This window comes from Loxodonta africana, chromosome 4, assembly GCF_030014295.1.
Source record: "Loxodonta africana isolate mLoxAfr1 chromosome 4, mLoxAfr1.hap2, whole genome shotgun sequence".
Lineage (NCBI taxonomy): Eukaryota > Metazoa > Chordata > Mammalia > Proboscidea > Elephantidae > Loxodonta > Loxodonta africana.
In genome coordinates, this window is record NC_087345.1 from 108,868,025 (window position 1) to 108,885,706 (window position 17,682).

A 17,682-nucleotide genomic window follows, 5' to 3' on the forward strand; every position below is an offset into this window, starting at 1 on the left:
GAAATTCTTTGGATTTGGGAGTTCTACTTTTTAGGCACTTTGCTAACCAACCTGTGCTGAGGAGCCTCCTCTAAGGAAAATTAATGACGTGGAAGTAACAAAGCAAAGCCAATGGCTCTTCCGTAGTAGCATATGTTGTTCCCAGTATCTTTAAATACAGTGGCGCAGGACAGGGCAGTGTTTCATTCTGTTGTACATAGGGTCACTGCGAGTCGGTACCAACTGGACGTGGAGGGCACCTAACCACTATAACAAAAAATTAAGCCCCATTTCAGTTACCAGAGGGAGAGGGAGCTGGTTCCTGCCCTAGATGTTCTCTTCTTGCAGCACGTTCTGTTCAACATGGGGGTGACTCTGGGACTTGGGACATACAAAGGGATACATCCGGAGAAAAGAAAGGCAGTACAGTGCAGCTGTGGAGGCCAGGAAAAGTCCCAATGTGAAATCTTGATAAGGTGAACTCTTAAATAAGGCTGTATGAGAGAATACACACACATATTCTCTCCCACACAGGACTGAAGTGTGGAATTCATGCAGTTGACTTGAAAAGTAAGGAAACTGCCTTGGAATCTGGGTTCTTCTCTAGAACTACTAGTTGGAGAAATTCAGCAGTTGGTGGACATCTCTGGCAGGGCAGTATGTCAAAGGCATTGATTTGTTATAAGATAGTGAAACACTTCCTTTATTTCAAATATCAAGACTCCAGGTTAACTCTACCTCCCTGCCAAAAAGTTTACATCGTGGAAAATTACTGTGGTGTGATGGATCGCTTTTGTGTGGCCTTTCTCACAAACTTTACTTCATGGGAAATATCTGCGGTGCAATGGATCCCTGTTGTGTAACCTTTCTCACCATGGTCTTGCAACTGCCACCCAAGTGATTTCGTGGGTTGACTGTGCAAATAAGGGTAATTCTGGCCCACCAAGGGGATTGGTCAGTTTGGTCTTCCCACTAGGCTTAAAAGAGAGCCAATTCTAGAGCAGAGAGAGTATCTCACCACCACCAAGGAAGAAGAGCCAAGAGCACAGCACATCCTTTGGACCTGGCATCCCTGCACTGAGACCCTCTGAGACCCATGAGACAGAGAGAGCTGTAACACCGAAGACTGGGAGAGGCAGCAGGATTAGGAGACCAGCAAGAGATGGCATGGTGGGCTTCCCAGCCCACAGAGCTGAGAAGGCTGAGTGCCTTTGGGAAGGAGGCTGGCTGGCGGAGTAGGGTGTCTCCGGGAACTTAGTTGAGCTAGGTTTGCCAACCCATGGAGTTAGAGCTAAGCACCTTCGGCCGAGGCTTATTGGTGGAGTAGGGTGCCTTGGGTTGTTTATCAGCACAACTGGAAGAGCTTTGTAAGACTTGCCTGAGCAGGGCAGAGGCTGAGGGGCCAGAGAGAGGTGTGCCTGCAAGCAAGGCTGGAAAGAGGCTGTCCTGATGGAAGAACTGTATCCTGAGTGTTCCTGAACCTGAATTGTAACCTGTTACTTCCCTGATAAACCCCATAACTGTGAATGAACGTGGTCTGTGAATTCTGTGAGCCACTGCAATGAATTCTTGAATCCAGCAGAGAAGTAGAGAGTGCCGTGGGCGTGGGAGGGATGGTTGGTGTCAGAATTGGTAAAGATGGCGGAGAGAGGAGGCATGTCTGACCTCTACCTCACAGGATTCAGCCTTGGGCTGTTACCTTGATTCTCTTTCCCCACTGTGAAGTTAGAGGAGGTCAGACACTGCCCCCAAGCCATTTTTATAATATCTTAATAACCAGTTTATGTAAGTATTTTAAGAATGTTGTATCAGATTAGAAGAGTTGTTTTCAAATGTTTCTGGAGGGGAAGATGTCTATGGGGAGATGTATATTAGATTTGTTTCTCACTTTCTTCTTGGGCAGGTCTCCCTAAAATTAAGTAAGCATCATTTCTGTGGAGGAAGCTTGATTCAAGATGATCTAGTGATTACAGCAGCACACTGCCTGGTTAGCCTCAATGAGTAAGTTGTGGACTTCCATTATTTGTCAAACCTGAATTTGTGGTTATGGAGCTGAGATATTTGAAGCTCTGAATATCATGGGAGCATTCACTCTCACTTCCTTTTTAATTTTTTCCCCTGGTGCTCCTATCCACTGACCTTCCTGATCCCCAGGTCTTAGTCTGTCCCAGGATTTCTGTTGCTTGCTTCTTACTATACTAATCAGAGACTCTAAAGATCCCAGACATCATCTGTCATTTGTGAATTCAAGAGTGGGGTGGGATGAGTTTACTTATTCTAATAAAGTATTAACAACAGATGTTAAATGGATGCTTCAAAATTTTAATAATCTGAGTATAAGTCATTAAAAAATCAACCTGTTGCTGTCAAGTGAATTCTGACTCATCACAACCTTATAGGACAGCGTAGAACTGCCCCATATGGTTTCCAAGGCTGTAATCTTTATGGAAGCAGAATGCCACATCTTTCTCCCATGGGGCAAGCTGGTGAATTCACACCACCAACCTTTCAGTTAACTGCACCACCAGGGCTCTTTGTTTAAGTCATTTGGAGAGAGAAAATACTGTGGAAGGAACAGATATTTAGCTAGATTAAGAGAAGGTACTAATAAGAGAAAAGGAAGGACAGGTTTGGGAAATAAATTCTATATTGTATTACAAGTGGTACAGCATGTATAGACTCTAGTTTGTGTGCAAAAGAAGAAAAGGAGTTCACGCTTCTGTGGAAGGACAATTGATAATGGTAGGTGAAAGTATTCACAGACAGTAAACCCTACTGTGACTGAAAATCATGACTTTTTATAGCTCTAAAAAAGAGGAAATTATGACAGTTGGTAGTACTCAATAATATCAGATCTCCTCCTAAGACTTGGAAATGCTTAAAGGGACGTTAATCACTTTGTATTTAATTACATGGAAACTAACACAGTCTTTTATGGGGGGAACAATTACTTATTGAAACAGTTTTCTTGGGTTTTGTGATGCAAATTAAGAACCTGACTGTGACTACTGAAGAGTATGGCCTCTTTCAGAAGAATAAGCAAGAACAGAATATTCCTGCTTCAAATATTGTTAGTCATCTTGAGTATAACAGATTTGGATATATGAATTCTGATATCACACTACTGTATCTAAAACACAGAGTCAAGTTTGATAAGTAGAGAGATTTGGAATATCAAAAATGCAATCAAAACTTTTTGTTAATTCGGCACCAATTAATATTAATTTTTGTATATACGTCTAATAATATAGGTGAGCTTTTTTCTTTTTAAAATATTTTTATTCAGTCTAAAAAAGAATAATTGCCATCAAGTTGACTCCAACTCATGGAGACACCATGTATGTCAGAGTAGAACTGTGCTCCAGGGATTTTCAATGGCTGATTTTTCAGAAGTAGATCACCAGGCCTTTCTTCTGAGGTGCCTCTAGGTGGACTCGAATCTCCAACCATTTGGTTAGCAGCTGAACATGTTAACCAGTTGTACCACCCAGGAACTACACTCAATCTATACCTTATAAAAATTAGAAGTGCTGTACAGGCTATGAGCACCAGCCACAAATTATGTATGCTTAACTTAATCGGCGTTTTACAAATTCCTGTGCCTTGCTGAACTATATTCTAGACCATCTATCCATATTCAATTCTAACCAAGGACTTTGGGACATGTGAAAATATTTTCAGACTTCTTTCTGTCATTATTATGGACTAGATATCTGATATACTCTCAGCAGAAGTGTAAACATTCTGGATAAACTAGTAAAACCCTGCTTTTAAAAATGCAAGAAAGGAAAATGTTTAGAAGCTAAAGACAATTAAAAAAGCACAAATCCAGAAGAATCAGCCAGCCACTGAAGCAGGCCACTGCCTTGGGGCATCTAGCTGATCTTTAAGAATCTAGAGTTCAACCTGGCCATGCATGGGGGGAGGGCCTAGGGGAGGGGGAGTTGAATTGGAGACCTCCTGTAACCTGGGACTTACTGAAAGGAGAAGCCTTGAAGCATAGGGTAAAACAAAGAGGGAAAACATTACCACATAAAGGGAGAGAATAAGAAAATTTACCTGTTTGAACCTTGGCTCTGAATGGAGGGTTCTCAGAAGAATCTATAATCACAAGCCGGACCTCATTCAGATTTGAGGCTGAATTCACATTACCTGTATGGTCCAAAAACTCCAAGCCAAGAGTTCAGTTTAAACGGTTGCCAGGTAAGTAATTAAGGCTTCTGGAAGAAACAAAAGTAAATCACTTCTGAAAAAATGAACCGTAAATCCCAGCTTCAATTTAGTCCCATGAAATTTTAATGAATATGACATGCAAATCAAAAACATGCAGAGAAGTTTGTCACCAAAGAAGTTGTCAGAAATTAAAAGAACCAGAACCAGACTTTTGAAGATTAGATGTTAAAATAAGATGCAGAATAGAAAATCTATTTTGCTTAAGTTTAAGGAAATAGAAGTATTAAAAATGACTAAAAACCAAGAAGCTATTAAATTAAAAGGAAGATTTGAAAAAGAGCCAATGAACATGAGATATGAATATTTGGTTGGAATTAGAAACTTACTAGAAGAATTAGGTAGTAGATTAGATCAGATGTGGGGAAGCAGAAGATCTGGAATAATTATCCAGAATTCAAGAATAGACAAAGAGAGCAAGAGGCATAGAGAAGATAGACTGAAAGGATTTAGTAACCATTCAGGTGGAACTTTAGAAAGAGTATAGACAGTGGGGGAAGGAGGCTATAATTTAGGAGGAAGTGGATGAAGATTAATCATAATTGATAAGGCACAAATCTTCAGATTTAAGAACCCCAGTAACTCTAAACATGATACAAAGATAATTTTATACCTAGACAGATTACAGTGAAACTGTAGAACATTAAAACAAACAGTGGATCTTAGAATCATACAGGAGGGGGAAAAAAACTAGATTACCTAAAAAGGAATGGCAGACTGACTTCTCAACAGCAACAATGAAAGTTAGAAGGCAGTAGAATAATGTCTTCAAAATACGGAGAGAATAATTCAAACTAGAATTATACATCAAAAGATACCACCCCATTTTTCTGCTCACCTTTATAGAAAAACTATGAAAATCTGCCTGTGCTAGGTATGCCAATTTCCTCTCCTCATCTGTCATAATTGAATGTATTAGCCTTGAGGTGTTTATTAGATATCCAAGTCAATCAGACTTTCGCTCTGCCACTGTACCAAATTTGCTCTTGTCACGATCACCAATGACCTCAATGTTGCTAAATTCAAAGGTAAATTCTCAGTCCTCATCTTACTTGATAGGAGCCTTTGACACAGTTGTTCATATTCTCTTCCTGGAAATATTTTGCTGACTTGAATTCCAGAGCTTCGAGATGAACAAAAAATTCAAGTGAACAAAATATTTCCAGTGCTCCTTTGGTTTCCTCCTACCTTTTCACCTTTTCTTAGTCTTCTTTGATGAATTCTCTTCTTCCTCCTGACCCTTTTCGCTGGATTGCCCAAGGATTCAGCCTTAAACCTCTTTGTCCCTGTTCACATCCATACCTACTGATTTCATCCAAATGAGGTTTTAAACACAAACTGAAGACTACTCCAAGTTTTATGTATCTAGTCCAGGTATCTTTATATTGTATATGCTTATGGGGTTAATGGGGGTCGTGCAGCCAATGCCTACTAGTCTTTTACTTGGATGGCTAATAGGCATCTCAAACATCCCTGGGTGGCACAAACAGTTAAATGATCCACTACTAGACAAAAGCTTGGTGGTTCAAACCCACCTAGAGGCACTTCAGAAGATAGGCCTGGCGATCTGCTTCTGAAAGGTCACATTTTTAAAAATCCTATGGAGCATGGTTCTGCTCTGCAACAGATGTGGTCACAATGAGTAGGAGTTGATTCAACGGCAACTAACAACAACTAGTTATTTACTTGGATGGCTCCAAGGCATTTCAAACTTAACTATGTGTAAAATGGAATCCTGATTATCACCACATCCCAAATCTGTTCTACCTACAGTCTTCTCCATTGCTATTAATGGCAACGCAATCCTTCCAATTGTTTAAATTAAGAACTTTGCGCTCATCCTTGATTCTTCTCCTCACACTATACACTCAGTCCATCAGAAAATCCTGTTTTGTTTCTGCCTCACCCTCTCCTTTCCTAACCATCTTCTTCCAAGTCATGATCACTTCTTGCCTGGGCTACCTGTTAGTGGTTTCTTCTCTCCAGCTGCTTCTTTCACATCACCCAGTAACCAAAATAATACTTTTTAAAATGTGAGGCAGAATATATCACACTGTTCAAAACACTTCAATGGTTCCCCATTACACTCAGAAATCAGTGTTATCATCTGACATCCCCTTATATACCAGTGGTATTTCTTTAACCTCTCTTCTTTTCTCTCTCTTTTTTTAAAACTGTCTTTTGCTGAATCTGTTACAGTTATCCTGACCTTCCTTCTGTTCCTCCAACATATATATAGCATGATCCTATTGCAGGAATTTTCCATTATGTTTCTTCTGCAAATGGCCTCCCTATAAATAACTGCATGGTTCTTCCCTCAGCTCTCTCGAGGCATTGCTGAAATGTTACCTGCACAGTGAAACTTAACCATGGCCACAGTGTTTAAAATCACATCTCTCACACCACATCCCTTAATCCCTACACTTCTCATCTCACTTACTGTGCTCAGATTTTTCCGGAGCAAGTAACACCTGACTAAATAATTTATTGTATTTAATGTTTGTGTCTCCTCTGCCCCCCAGCTCATATGTAAGAGCCCTTAAGATAGGGATTTTTTTTTTTCTCTCTTCATTCACTGAGGCCTAAAAGAGTGCTTTCCACATATTAGTGCTCCATAACTACTGTATGAAAAATTATCTTTTAGGAACAAGGGCATACCCTAAAATGCTATACCTTGGGGGGCCATAGTAGTATGTAGGACAGTGGGTGATGTTTTTCCTTGTTATACCTTCGCTGCATTTTCTAAATTTCTATAAATATAAAATAGTTTTATGTTATAGGGGGAACTCTTTTTTTTTTAAATGCTAGTATTATTTTTAAGAAGGAAATGGAGAAGTCGTGAAATCCACAGGATGTTGCAGCTTACAGCATGTGGGCAGATGCTCACTGCTCCAACGATACAAAGATATTCAACATTACTTGTCTATCCTTCAACCTTGTGATTTTGTCTTTGTTTTGTTTTGTTTTTTTAAGGAATTTCTGTTCAATCAATCTGCCTTCCTGGTAGCGATGATAAATTTGAAGTAGAGGTTCTTTGAATGATGGGGCAAGATTTCAAACAATAAGAGGCATCAGAAGGATATGATAATACTTCCTCCAGGTACCAGTGGAAGCAGAAATAATTTGTTGACCATGAGTAATTCATTTATCCTGTTTGTTTTTTCCCTGAGTTCTAACCCAGTGAATATTTCCAGTTGTCTTCACCACAGCAAAGTCTTAATACTTTTCTTTCTCAAAGGTATTCAGAACACTTCTCTTGCTGCCATTTTGGTTAGGTGTGTCAGACAAAGATAACTATGATAGATGAGGTAGGATACAGTAAAAGGATAGTGAGGAAAAAATAAGTTCCTTGTCTTTAATACTGTATTTAAAATGATAAAAAAAAAAAATTTACAAAATACTGCTTTTTTGAAAGTTTCCTTTTGGGAAACATTCAAACACGTATTCAGAGAAGCCATACTTGCACGATCGCCTATGTTACCTTAAAAATCGCCGAATTATAAAAAATGTCTTTTACCACATATCTGATTTTTTTCTTAATTTTTTTTTGTGCTTTAAATGAAAGTTTACAAGTCAGTCTCTCAGACAAAAACTTACATACAACTTGCTGCATACTCCCAATTGCTCTCCACCCAATGAGACAGCCCGCTCCCTCCCTCCACTCTCTCTTTTTGTGTCCATTTTGTCAGCTTCTAACCCCCTCTACCCTCTCATCTCCCCTCCAAGGAGGAGATGCCAGCATACTCTCAAGTGTCCACCAGATCCAAGAAGCTCAGTCCTCACCAGTATCTCTCTCCAACCCATTGTCCAGTCCAATCCCTGTCTGAAGAGTTGGCTTTCGAAATGGTTCCTATCCTGGGCTAACAGAAGGTCTGGGGGCCATGACCACCGGGGTCCTTCTAGTCTCAGTCAGACCATTAAGTCTGGTCTTTTTATGAGAATTTGGGGTCTGCATCACACTGCTTTCCTGCTCCCTCAGGGGTTCTCTGTTGTGTTCCCTGTCAGGGCAGCCATTGGTTGTAGCTGGACACCATCTAGCTCTTCTGGTCTCAGGCTGATGTAGTCTCTGGGTTATGTGGCCCTTTCTGTCTCTTGGGCTCGTAATGACCTTGTGTCCTTGGTGTTCTTCATTCTCCTTTGGCCCAGATGGGTTAAGACCAATTGATGCATCTTAGATGGCCGCTTGTTAGTGTTTAAGATCCCAGGCGCCACCCTCCAAGGTGGGATGCAGAATGTTTTCTTAATAATTGATTTTATTATGCCAATTGACTTAGATGTCCCCTGAAACCATGGTCCCCAAACCCCTGCCCCTGCTATGCTGGCCTTGGAAGCATTCAGTTTATTTAGGAAACTTCTTTGCTTTTCGTTTAGTCCACTTGTGCTGACCTTGCCTGTATTGTGCATTGTCTTTCCCGTGACCTAAAGTAATTCTTATCTACTATGTAGTTAGTGAATACATCTCTTCCACCCTCCCTCCCTCCCTCCTCTCGTAACCATCAAAGAATATTTTCTTCTCTGTTTAAACTGTTTCTTGAGTTCTTATAATAGTGGTCTTACACAGTATTTGTCCTTTTGCAACTGACTAATTTCACTCAGCATAGTGCCTTCCAGATTCCTCCATGTTGTGAAATGTTTCACAGATTCATCACTGTTCTTTTCGATAGTGTGAATATATTCCATTGTGTGAATATAATTTATTTACCCGTTCATCCATTGATGGGCACCTTGGTTGCTTCCATCTTTTTGCTATTGTAAACAATGTGGCAATGAACACGGGTGTGCATATGTCTGTTCGTATAAAGGCTCTTATTTCTCTAGGATATATAACAAGGAGTGGGATTGCTACATCGTATGGTAGTTGTATTTCTAGCTTTTTAAGGGAGCACAGAATTGATTTCCAAAGTGGTTGTACCATTTACATTCCCAGCTGCAGTGTATAAGTGTTTCAATCTCTCCACAGCCTCTCCAAAATTTATTGTTTTGTGTTTTTTGGATTAATGCCAGCCTTGTTGGAGTGAGATGAAATCTCATGGTAGTTTTTATTTGCATTTCTCTAATGGCTAATGATTGTGTTTCCTCATGTATCTGTTAGCTACTTGATTGTCGTCTCTAATGAAGTGTCTGTTCATATCTTTTCCCCACTTTTTAATTGGGTTATTTGCCTTTTGCAGTTGAGTTTTTGCAGTATCATGTAGATTTTAGAGATCAGGCACTGATCTGAAATGTCATAGCTAAAAACTTTTTCCCGGTCTGTAGGTAATCTTTTTACTCTTTTGGTGACGTCTTTGGATGAGCATAGGTGTTTGATTTTTAGGAGCTCCCAGTTATCTGGTTTTTCTTCTGCATTGTTAGTAATGTTTTGTATACTGTTTATGCCATGTATTAGGGCTCCTAACGTTGTCCCTATTTTTTGTTCCATGATCTTTATCGTTTTATATTTAGGTCTTTGATCCATTTTGAGCTCATTTTTGTGCATGGAGTGAGGTATGGGCCTTGTTTCATTTTTTTTGCAGATGGATATCCAGTTATGCCAGCACCATTTGTTAAAAAGACTGTCTTTTCCCCATTTAACTGTTTTGGGGCCTTTGTCAAATATCAACTGCTTGAATATGAATGGATTTATATCTGGATTCTCAATTCTGTTCCATTGGTCTGCGTATCTGTTGTTGTACCAGTACGAGGCTGTTTTGACTACTGTGGTAGTATAATAGGTTCTAAAATCAGGTATAGTAAGGCCTCCCACTTTGTTCTTTTTCAGTAATGGTTTACTTATCCAGGGCCTCTTTCCCTTCCATATGAAGTTGATGATTTGCTTCTCCATCTCATTAAAGAATGTCGTTGGAATTTGGATCAGAATTGCATTAAATGTATAGGTCGCTTTTGGTAGAACAGACATTTTCATAATGTTAAGTCTTTCTATCCATGAGCAAAGTATGTTTTTCTACTTATGTAGGTCTCTTTTGGTTTCTTGCAGAAGTGTATTGTAGTTTTCTTTGTATAAGTCTTTTACATCTGTGGTAAGGCTTATTCCTAAGTATTTTATCTTCTTGGGGGCTACTGTAAATGGTATTGATTTGGTGATTTCCTCTTTGATGTTCTTTTTGTTGGTGTAGAGGAATCCAACTGATTTTTGTGTGTTTATTTTGTATCCCAATACTCTGCTGAAGTCTTCTTTTAGTTTCAGTAGTTTTCTTGAGGATTCCTTAGGGTTTTCTGTATGTAAGATCATGTCATCTGCAAATAGAGATACTTTTTTACTTCTTCCTTACCAGTCTCGATGCTCTTTATTTCTTTATCTACCCTAATTGCTCTGGCTGGGACTTCCACCACAATGTTGAATAAGAGTGGTGATAAAGGACACCCTTGTCTGGTTCCTGATCTCAAGGGGAATCCTTTCAGGCTCTCTCCATTTAGGATGATGTTGGCTGTTGGCTTTGTATAAATGCCCTTTATTATGTTGAGGAATTTTCCTTCTATTCCTATTTTGCTGAGAGTTTTTATCATGAATGGGTGTTGAACTTTGTCAAATGCCTTTTCTGCATCAATTGATAAAATCATGTGATTCTTGGCTTTTGTTTTATTTATGTGATGGATTACATTAATTGTTTTTCTAATGTTAAACCATCCCTTCATACCTGGTGTGAATCCCACTTGGTCATGGTGAATTATTTTTTTGATATGTTGTTGAATTCTATTGGCTAGAATTTTGTTGAGGATTTTTGCATCTAAGTTCATGAGGGATATAGGCCTGTAATTTTCTTTTTTTGTGGTATCTTTACCTGGTTTTGGTATCAGGGATATGGTAGCTTCATAGAATGAGTTTGGTAGTATTCTGTCCTTTTCTATGCTCTGAAATACCTTTAGTAGTAGTAGTGTTAACTCTTCTGTGAAAGTTTGGTAGAACTGCAGTGAAGCAGTCCGGGCCAGGGCTTTTTTTTGTTGGGAGGTTTTTGATTCCCTTTTTAATCTCTTCTTTTGTTATGGGCCTATTTAGTTATTCTACGTCTGTTTGTGTTAGTTTAGGTAGGTAGTGTGTTTCTAGGAATTCACCCATTTCTTCTAGATTTTCAAATTTGTTAGAGTCCAACTTTTCGTAGTAATCTGATATGATTCTTTTAATGGCAGTTGGGTCTGTTGTAATATCGCCCATCTCATTTCTTATTCGGGATATTTGCTTCCTCCCTGTTTTTCTTTTGTCAGTTTGGCCAATGCTGTATCAATTTTGTTGATTTTATCAGAGAACCAGCTTTTGGCCTTGTTAATTGTTTTTCTGTTTTCTATTTCATTTAGTTCTGCTATAATTTTTATTATTTGTTTTCTTCTGGTGCCTGAGCATTTCTTTTGTTGCTCTCTATTTGTCCAAGTTGTAGGGATAATTCTTTGATTTTGGCCCTTTCTTCTTTTTGGATGTGTACATTTATTGATATAAATTGGCCTCTGAGCACTGCTTTCGCTGTGCCCCAAAGGTTCTGATAGGAAGTGTTTTCATTCTCATTGGATTCTATGAATTTCTTTATTTCATTCTTAATGTCTTCTATAATCCAGTCTTTTTTGAGAAGGGTATTGTTCAGTTTCCAAGTGTTTGCTTTCTTTTCCCTGCTTTTTCTGTAATTGATTTTCACTTTTATGGCCTTATGATCAGAGAAGATGCTTTGTAGTATTTCAATGTTTTGGATTCTGCAAAGGCTTGCTTTATGACCTAGTATGTGGTCTATTCTAGAGAATGTTCCATGTACACTAGAAAAGAAAGTATAGTCGATTGCTGTTGAGTGGAGTGTTCTGTATATGTTTATGAGGTCAAGTTGGTTGACTGTGCCATTTAGATCTTCAGTGTCTTTATTGAGCTTCTTTCTGGATGTCCTGTCCTTCACCGAAAGTGGTGTATTGAAGTCTCCTACTGTTACTGTGGAGCTGTCTATCTCACTTCTCAATGCTGATAGAGTTTGTTTCATGTATCTTGCATCCCTGTCATTGAGTGCATAAATATTTAATATGGTTATATCTTCTTGGTATATTGTCACTTTAATCATTATATAGTGTCCTTCCTTATCCTTTATGATGGATTTAACTTTAAAGTCTATTTTGTCAGAAATTAATATGGCCACTCCTGCTCTTTTTTGATTGTTGTTTGCCTGATATATTTTTTTCCATCCTTTGAGTTTTAGTTTGTGTCTCTAAGTCTAAGGCGTGTCTCTTGTAGGCATCATATAGACGGATCGTGGTTTTTAACCCATTCTGCAACTCTCTGTCTTTTTATTGGTGCATTTAGTCCGTTTCCATTCAGCATAATTATGCATAGGTATGAATTTAGTACTATCATTTTGATGTCTTTTTTTGGTGTTGTTGACAGGTTTTTTTTCCCCACTTAATTTTACATGCTGAGTAGATTATCTTTATATATTGTCCTTTCCTCATATTTGTTGTTGTTTTTTTTTTTTCTGCTGAGTCTCTATTTTTTTCTTGTATTTTGTTTTGATGAGTAGGATAGTTTGTCCCCTTTGTGGTTACCTTATTATTTACCCCTGTTTTTCTAAATTTAGAACTAACTTTTGTTTCTTTGTATCACCGTATCTTCCTCTCCATATGGAAGATCTATGATTACATTCCTTAGTCCCTCTTTATGGTTTTACTGTTGTCTTCTTTAATATAATGACATCGCTGTTACCCTGTTTTTGGCTTTTTTTTTTTTTTTTTAATCTTTCTTTGTTTTTTTGATTTCCCTGTCTGAGTTGACTGCTGGTTGCTCTGCCTAGTGTTCTAGTCTTCAGTTGATACCTGATATTATTGATTTTCTAACCAAAGAACTCCCTTTAGTATTTCTTGTAGTTTTGGTTTGGTTTTTACGAATTCCCTCAACTTGTGTTTATCTGGAAATGTCTTAATTTCACCTTCATATTTAAGAGACAGTTTTGCTGGATATATGATTCTTGGCAGGCAATTTTTTTCCTTCAATTTTTTTAATAAGTCATCTCATTGCCTTCTTGCCTGCATGGTTCCTGCTGAGTAGTCCGAGCTTGTTCTTATCGGCTCTCCTTTGTAGGTGACTTTTCATTTATCCCTTGCTGCTCTTAAAATTCTCTCTTTATCTTTGGCTTTGGCAGATTTGATTATAATATGCCTTGGTCAGTTTTTTTTTAACATCTACCTTATGTGGAGTTCAATGAGCATCTTGGATAGGTATTTTCTCATCTTTCACGATACCAGGGAAGTTTTCTGCCAACAAATCTTCAACAATTCTCTCTGTATTTTCTGTTATCTCTCCCTGTTCTGGTACTCCAGTCACTCGTAGGTTATTTCTCTTGATAGAGTCCCACATGACTCTTAAGGTTTCTTCATTTTTTTTTTAATTTTTTTATCTGATTTTTCTTCAAATATATTAGTGCCAAGTGACTTATCTTCAAGTTTAGAAATTCTGGCTTCTACTTGCTCAGTTCTCCTCTGACTTTCTATTGAGTTATCTAATTCCATAATTTTATTGTTAATCTTCTGAATTTCTGATTGCTGTCTGTCTATGGATTTTTCCGGCTTATCAAATTTTTCATTATGTTCCTGAATAATCATTCTAATTTCTTCGGTTGCTTTATCTGTGTGTTCCTTGGCTTGTTCTGCATATTGCCTCATTTCCTTCCTGATGTCTTGAAGGGTTCTGTATATTAATCATTTGTATTCTCACTCTGGTAATTCCAGGAATGCACTTGCCTCTAGAAGATCCCTGGATTCTTTGTTTTGAGAGTTTGTTGAGGTGATCGTGGCCTGTTTCTTTATGTGACTTGATATTGACAGGTGTCTCCAAGCCATCTATAAATTATTGTATTAGTTTATGTGTGTTTACTATGTCGTAGCTTCTTGCTTTGTTTTGTTTTGATATACCCAAATGGGTTGCTTGAGTGAGCTAGCTGGATTATTTTCGCCTTCAGAGCTCTCACGTCCTGTCCCCAGCTGGCTAGAGCTGTTAACAGGTATATCAGTCTAGGAGTCTATTCACTTGTATGAATTCAGCTCAGGTGTCCAGGTAGCTGGTCATCAAGTGTGTGGTACAGGCTCTGTCCTATAGTCTTAGAGGGGCAGGAGTGATGCATGTATGTACCGGTATCTGATTGCAGCAGGGGATCACGCTCTGAACAAAGCAGGGGGCTGAGAACTGACCCCCGAGTGTCTCTGAGGAAAGCGCGTCCCTGTTCCCTAGAGCGTGCAGGTGGGTGGGTTCTGTAGATGGACCGTGGGCACCCAGTGTTTTTGGTTGTAAGGACTGGGAGGTACCAGTTATCCTTGGACCCCTATCGTGGCTATCTGGGTTACCTCAGTGGAGCTACTGGTCCTTAGGTCCCTGATGTGGGTAGGTGAGGACCCTGTTTAATAGGCAAAGCAAACATCAAACACCCACCTCTACACCGCACAACTGAAACAGTTGGGGTCTGCCAACAAGGGCCTATTCTCCTGAAATAGACACACACAGGTCCATGCAGAAGGGAAAGGCGCTCAAGTCCATGGACCATTTATGCCTGGACAGGAGCCGCTTCTGTCCTGAGCTCCCCCGGTTCGTAGAGCTGCAAATTATCTTTTCCCCCAATTGCAAATTTTTTCCTTCTCTAAGTCTGGGAGGATGGTTCTAGGCACTCCATACGGCCTATCTTAGGCCAGGGAATTCAGCCGCTGAAGCCGGCTTGGGGGTGGGGAGGTGCAGTAAAATATACACAAGTACTTAGCTTTTGCTGAGAGTACCACTCTTCTCAGGTTCCGGAGGTGTGAGTAGGCTGTGTGGCTAGCTGCTTCTGCCTGAGGAACTGTGGCTGAATGCTAGTACCAGCCCACTGCTGCTACTCCAGGAATGGTGCCTGAGGGCTCCCCGCGATTCAGGTCCGGTAACTCCTCTCCGCTTCTGAACCGTCTCTTCCTCCCCTGCCCCTCTGTTCCTTTTCTAAGCTTGCCTTTGATGCTCAGGGCTCCTAGCTTGTCATAAATATACTCGTTTCACTTGTTTTTTAGGGTCTTTGTTGTAAAGAGGGCTCGCCGGAAGCATCTGTCTATTCCACCATCTTGGCTCCATCCCCCACATATCTGTTATTTAAAAAGAATGTAATTCACACCTAAAAAAAATAAGATTTTTTACATTTCTGTTAAAATTCTGCTTGAAATAGTTTTAAACTTATGGGTTTCTTATTAACTTGTTTGCATGAGGACAATTCTTGGCTAATTTATCAGTCCCTTCTCTGCAGCATCAGAATATTCAAGTGTCCTACAAGAAGTGGAACTTCCCATCCTGGATGACAGAATATTTAATCCTGGGCTCAAGGATATGAACCCTCCTCCTCTGGGAGGGACCATGGTGTGTGCTGTATTCCCTGATGGGGGAAAGGATGCCCGCCAGGTACAAAAGCATAAACCATCCCACTTACTCTGTCCTGTGGGTGATAATGGATTCTGCCTTTTCCTAGCAGTCTTTTTTGGGGAGTTGTGCTTAAAGTTTCTTTCCATTCCTCTTTCCAGCTGGCTTCTACAGAAAAATTTTACTTGACCTGGGCAGAGAGAATTCTTCCCTGTTCCTGTACCGATTCTTCCCCTGGGTGGGTATGGGTAGATGGGTGGTTACAACTTGTCAGACCTAATTGGAGTCAAGCAAGATAACCACTTTAGCAAGCTAATTAGGTTCATCTGTAATTGTTTTTCATTCCACATTTTGTTAAGCATTGTGATTTTTTTGTTTGTTTTGCTTTTAATGCAGAATGCAGTACTTGCACAAAATTTGACCAAAGATTGCATAGCTTTAGTAACTGCTGAGTAAGAGAAGTTGTAAATGACAATAACCTCCCAGGACTGACACAAAGAAAACCTGTCTTTATAAGACATGCAGAGAGGATAAAGAGACCAATTTGCAAAATACATGAGTTTTAAGTTTTAGGTAGAGAATAATTTATCTGGAATGCCTATTCTTTTAAGGTGGAAAAGCAGTTAGTTGCTACTGTTTGCTAGCAAGGAGCTTGACATGCTATAGGATGCTCCCTGAAATTATCTGTTAAAAGAATTTTTTATTTTTCTTCTAGGTATGACAGGACAATAGGAGCTTCAGAGTGGGGAGAAATAAAATTATGCCACTTTCCAAATTGAACACAGGTAGGCTAAGGATGCTTTGCCCTGTCCGCATCTGTCACAGGCAAATTCTTTTTTGGATGAAGCCCTCAAAAAGCAATTCTGTGCCTTTTGAGGGGAGCTTAATCTGACATAAGATTATCTGCAACTTGTTCTCAAAGCAGCATATTATTCTGAAGGGCCATTAAAGACGGGTTCCTGAACTCATCAGTTCCTTAACCATTAGCATAAAAGCCAAGGTGGTCCTTTACATATACTACTTGAGAGAAAATTAGGCTTCTTAGGTTTCCTATATTCAAAGCCTTGATCCCCTGTTAACCTTGGAGGCTCTATTCACTGATGCTGTAGGCTTGGGATATGACCAAGCCTGTTCCTCAGCAATGTCAAGGACAAGCTACAATGGAAGCATACGTATATACCAGGCCTCCATCTTCCATTGATTTTTTTTTTTAGAATGTACATGGTAATTCCAGGTATAGGAAGAAAAAAAATGAAGAAAGAAATTAAGTGTTAGCTTGACAAGATTGCCAGAAATAGGTGAAGGGAAGTTATATATGGATGAAAAGACCACACTTTGAAACTAATGATGAAGAAACAACAAATGGATGGAAGAAAAAAATATTGATGGAAAAGGACCAATGGACTTATATTCTTTACCTCTTTTCTCATTGAGACGAGTGCTGATATTTGTGGGACTGATAAAATTTATGTTAACCTGTGAATATATTCAAATTTTCTCTCCATATATACTATGAAAGGGGGACTTTGGAGGACCCCTTGTTTGTAGAAGAGATGATGGAACGGGGACTGTTGCTGGGATTACTTCCTGGGGAACTGGTTTTGCTAGAGGCGAGGATCCTTTAAGAAATAACCAAAGAAGGGCATCAACTGGCCTTTTCTCTAAGGTGTTTTGAGTCAGTGGATTTTATCACCCAAAACATGATCACAGGTTATGTGTACTTTCTCTGAATTCTTCCTTCTTTTCATTCCAAGTAAAAATTTGATAATGTTTAGCTCAAGGGTAGTTATTCTGATATGTTGCAGATATAATCAGAATAAAGCTTTAAAACAAAGAAGGAATCTAGCTGGTTTCAGTTTTAAATCCAATGTATATAAACTTCTTTCCCTGAATTCAAGAGCACTGTTGTTGGTTTTTTTAGGCGCCATTGAGTCAATTCCAACTCATAGCAACCCTATAGTTCAGCGTAGATCTGCCCCATAGGGTTCCCAAGGAGCGGATGGTGGATTCAAACTGCCAACCTTCTGGTTAGCAGCTGAGCTCTTTACCACTGTGCCACCAGGTTCCTCATGAGCACTAATGCCTGTCAATTTAACTTGACTTTAAACTGAACCCCTGTACAAGAAAATTTTCATGAAGTTTTTTGT

General features: G+C 39.3%; 1 protein-coding gene across 1 annotated transcript in view; it reads left to right on the forward strand.

Annotated features, from left to right (window-relative positions):
• The window catches only part of OVCH1 (ovochymase 1), a 63,501-nt gene that overhangs the window by 10,123 nt on the left and 35,696 nt on the right, over nt 1-17,682 (forward strand). Inside the window, 8 exon segments of the mRNA XM_064285169.1 lie at nt 473-627; nt 1,878-1,980; nt 2,959-3,135; nt 7,187-7,238; nt 7,775-7,781; nt 15,426-15,577; nt 17,055-17,204; nt 17,206-17,252. Of these exon segments, the coding sequence (XP_064141239.1) occupies nt 473-627; nt 1,878-1,980; nt 2,959-3,135; nt 7,187-7,238; nt 7,775-7,781; nt 15,426-15,577; nt 17,055-17,204; nt 17,206-17,252 (843 nt within the window).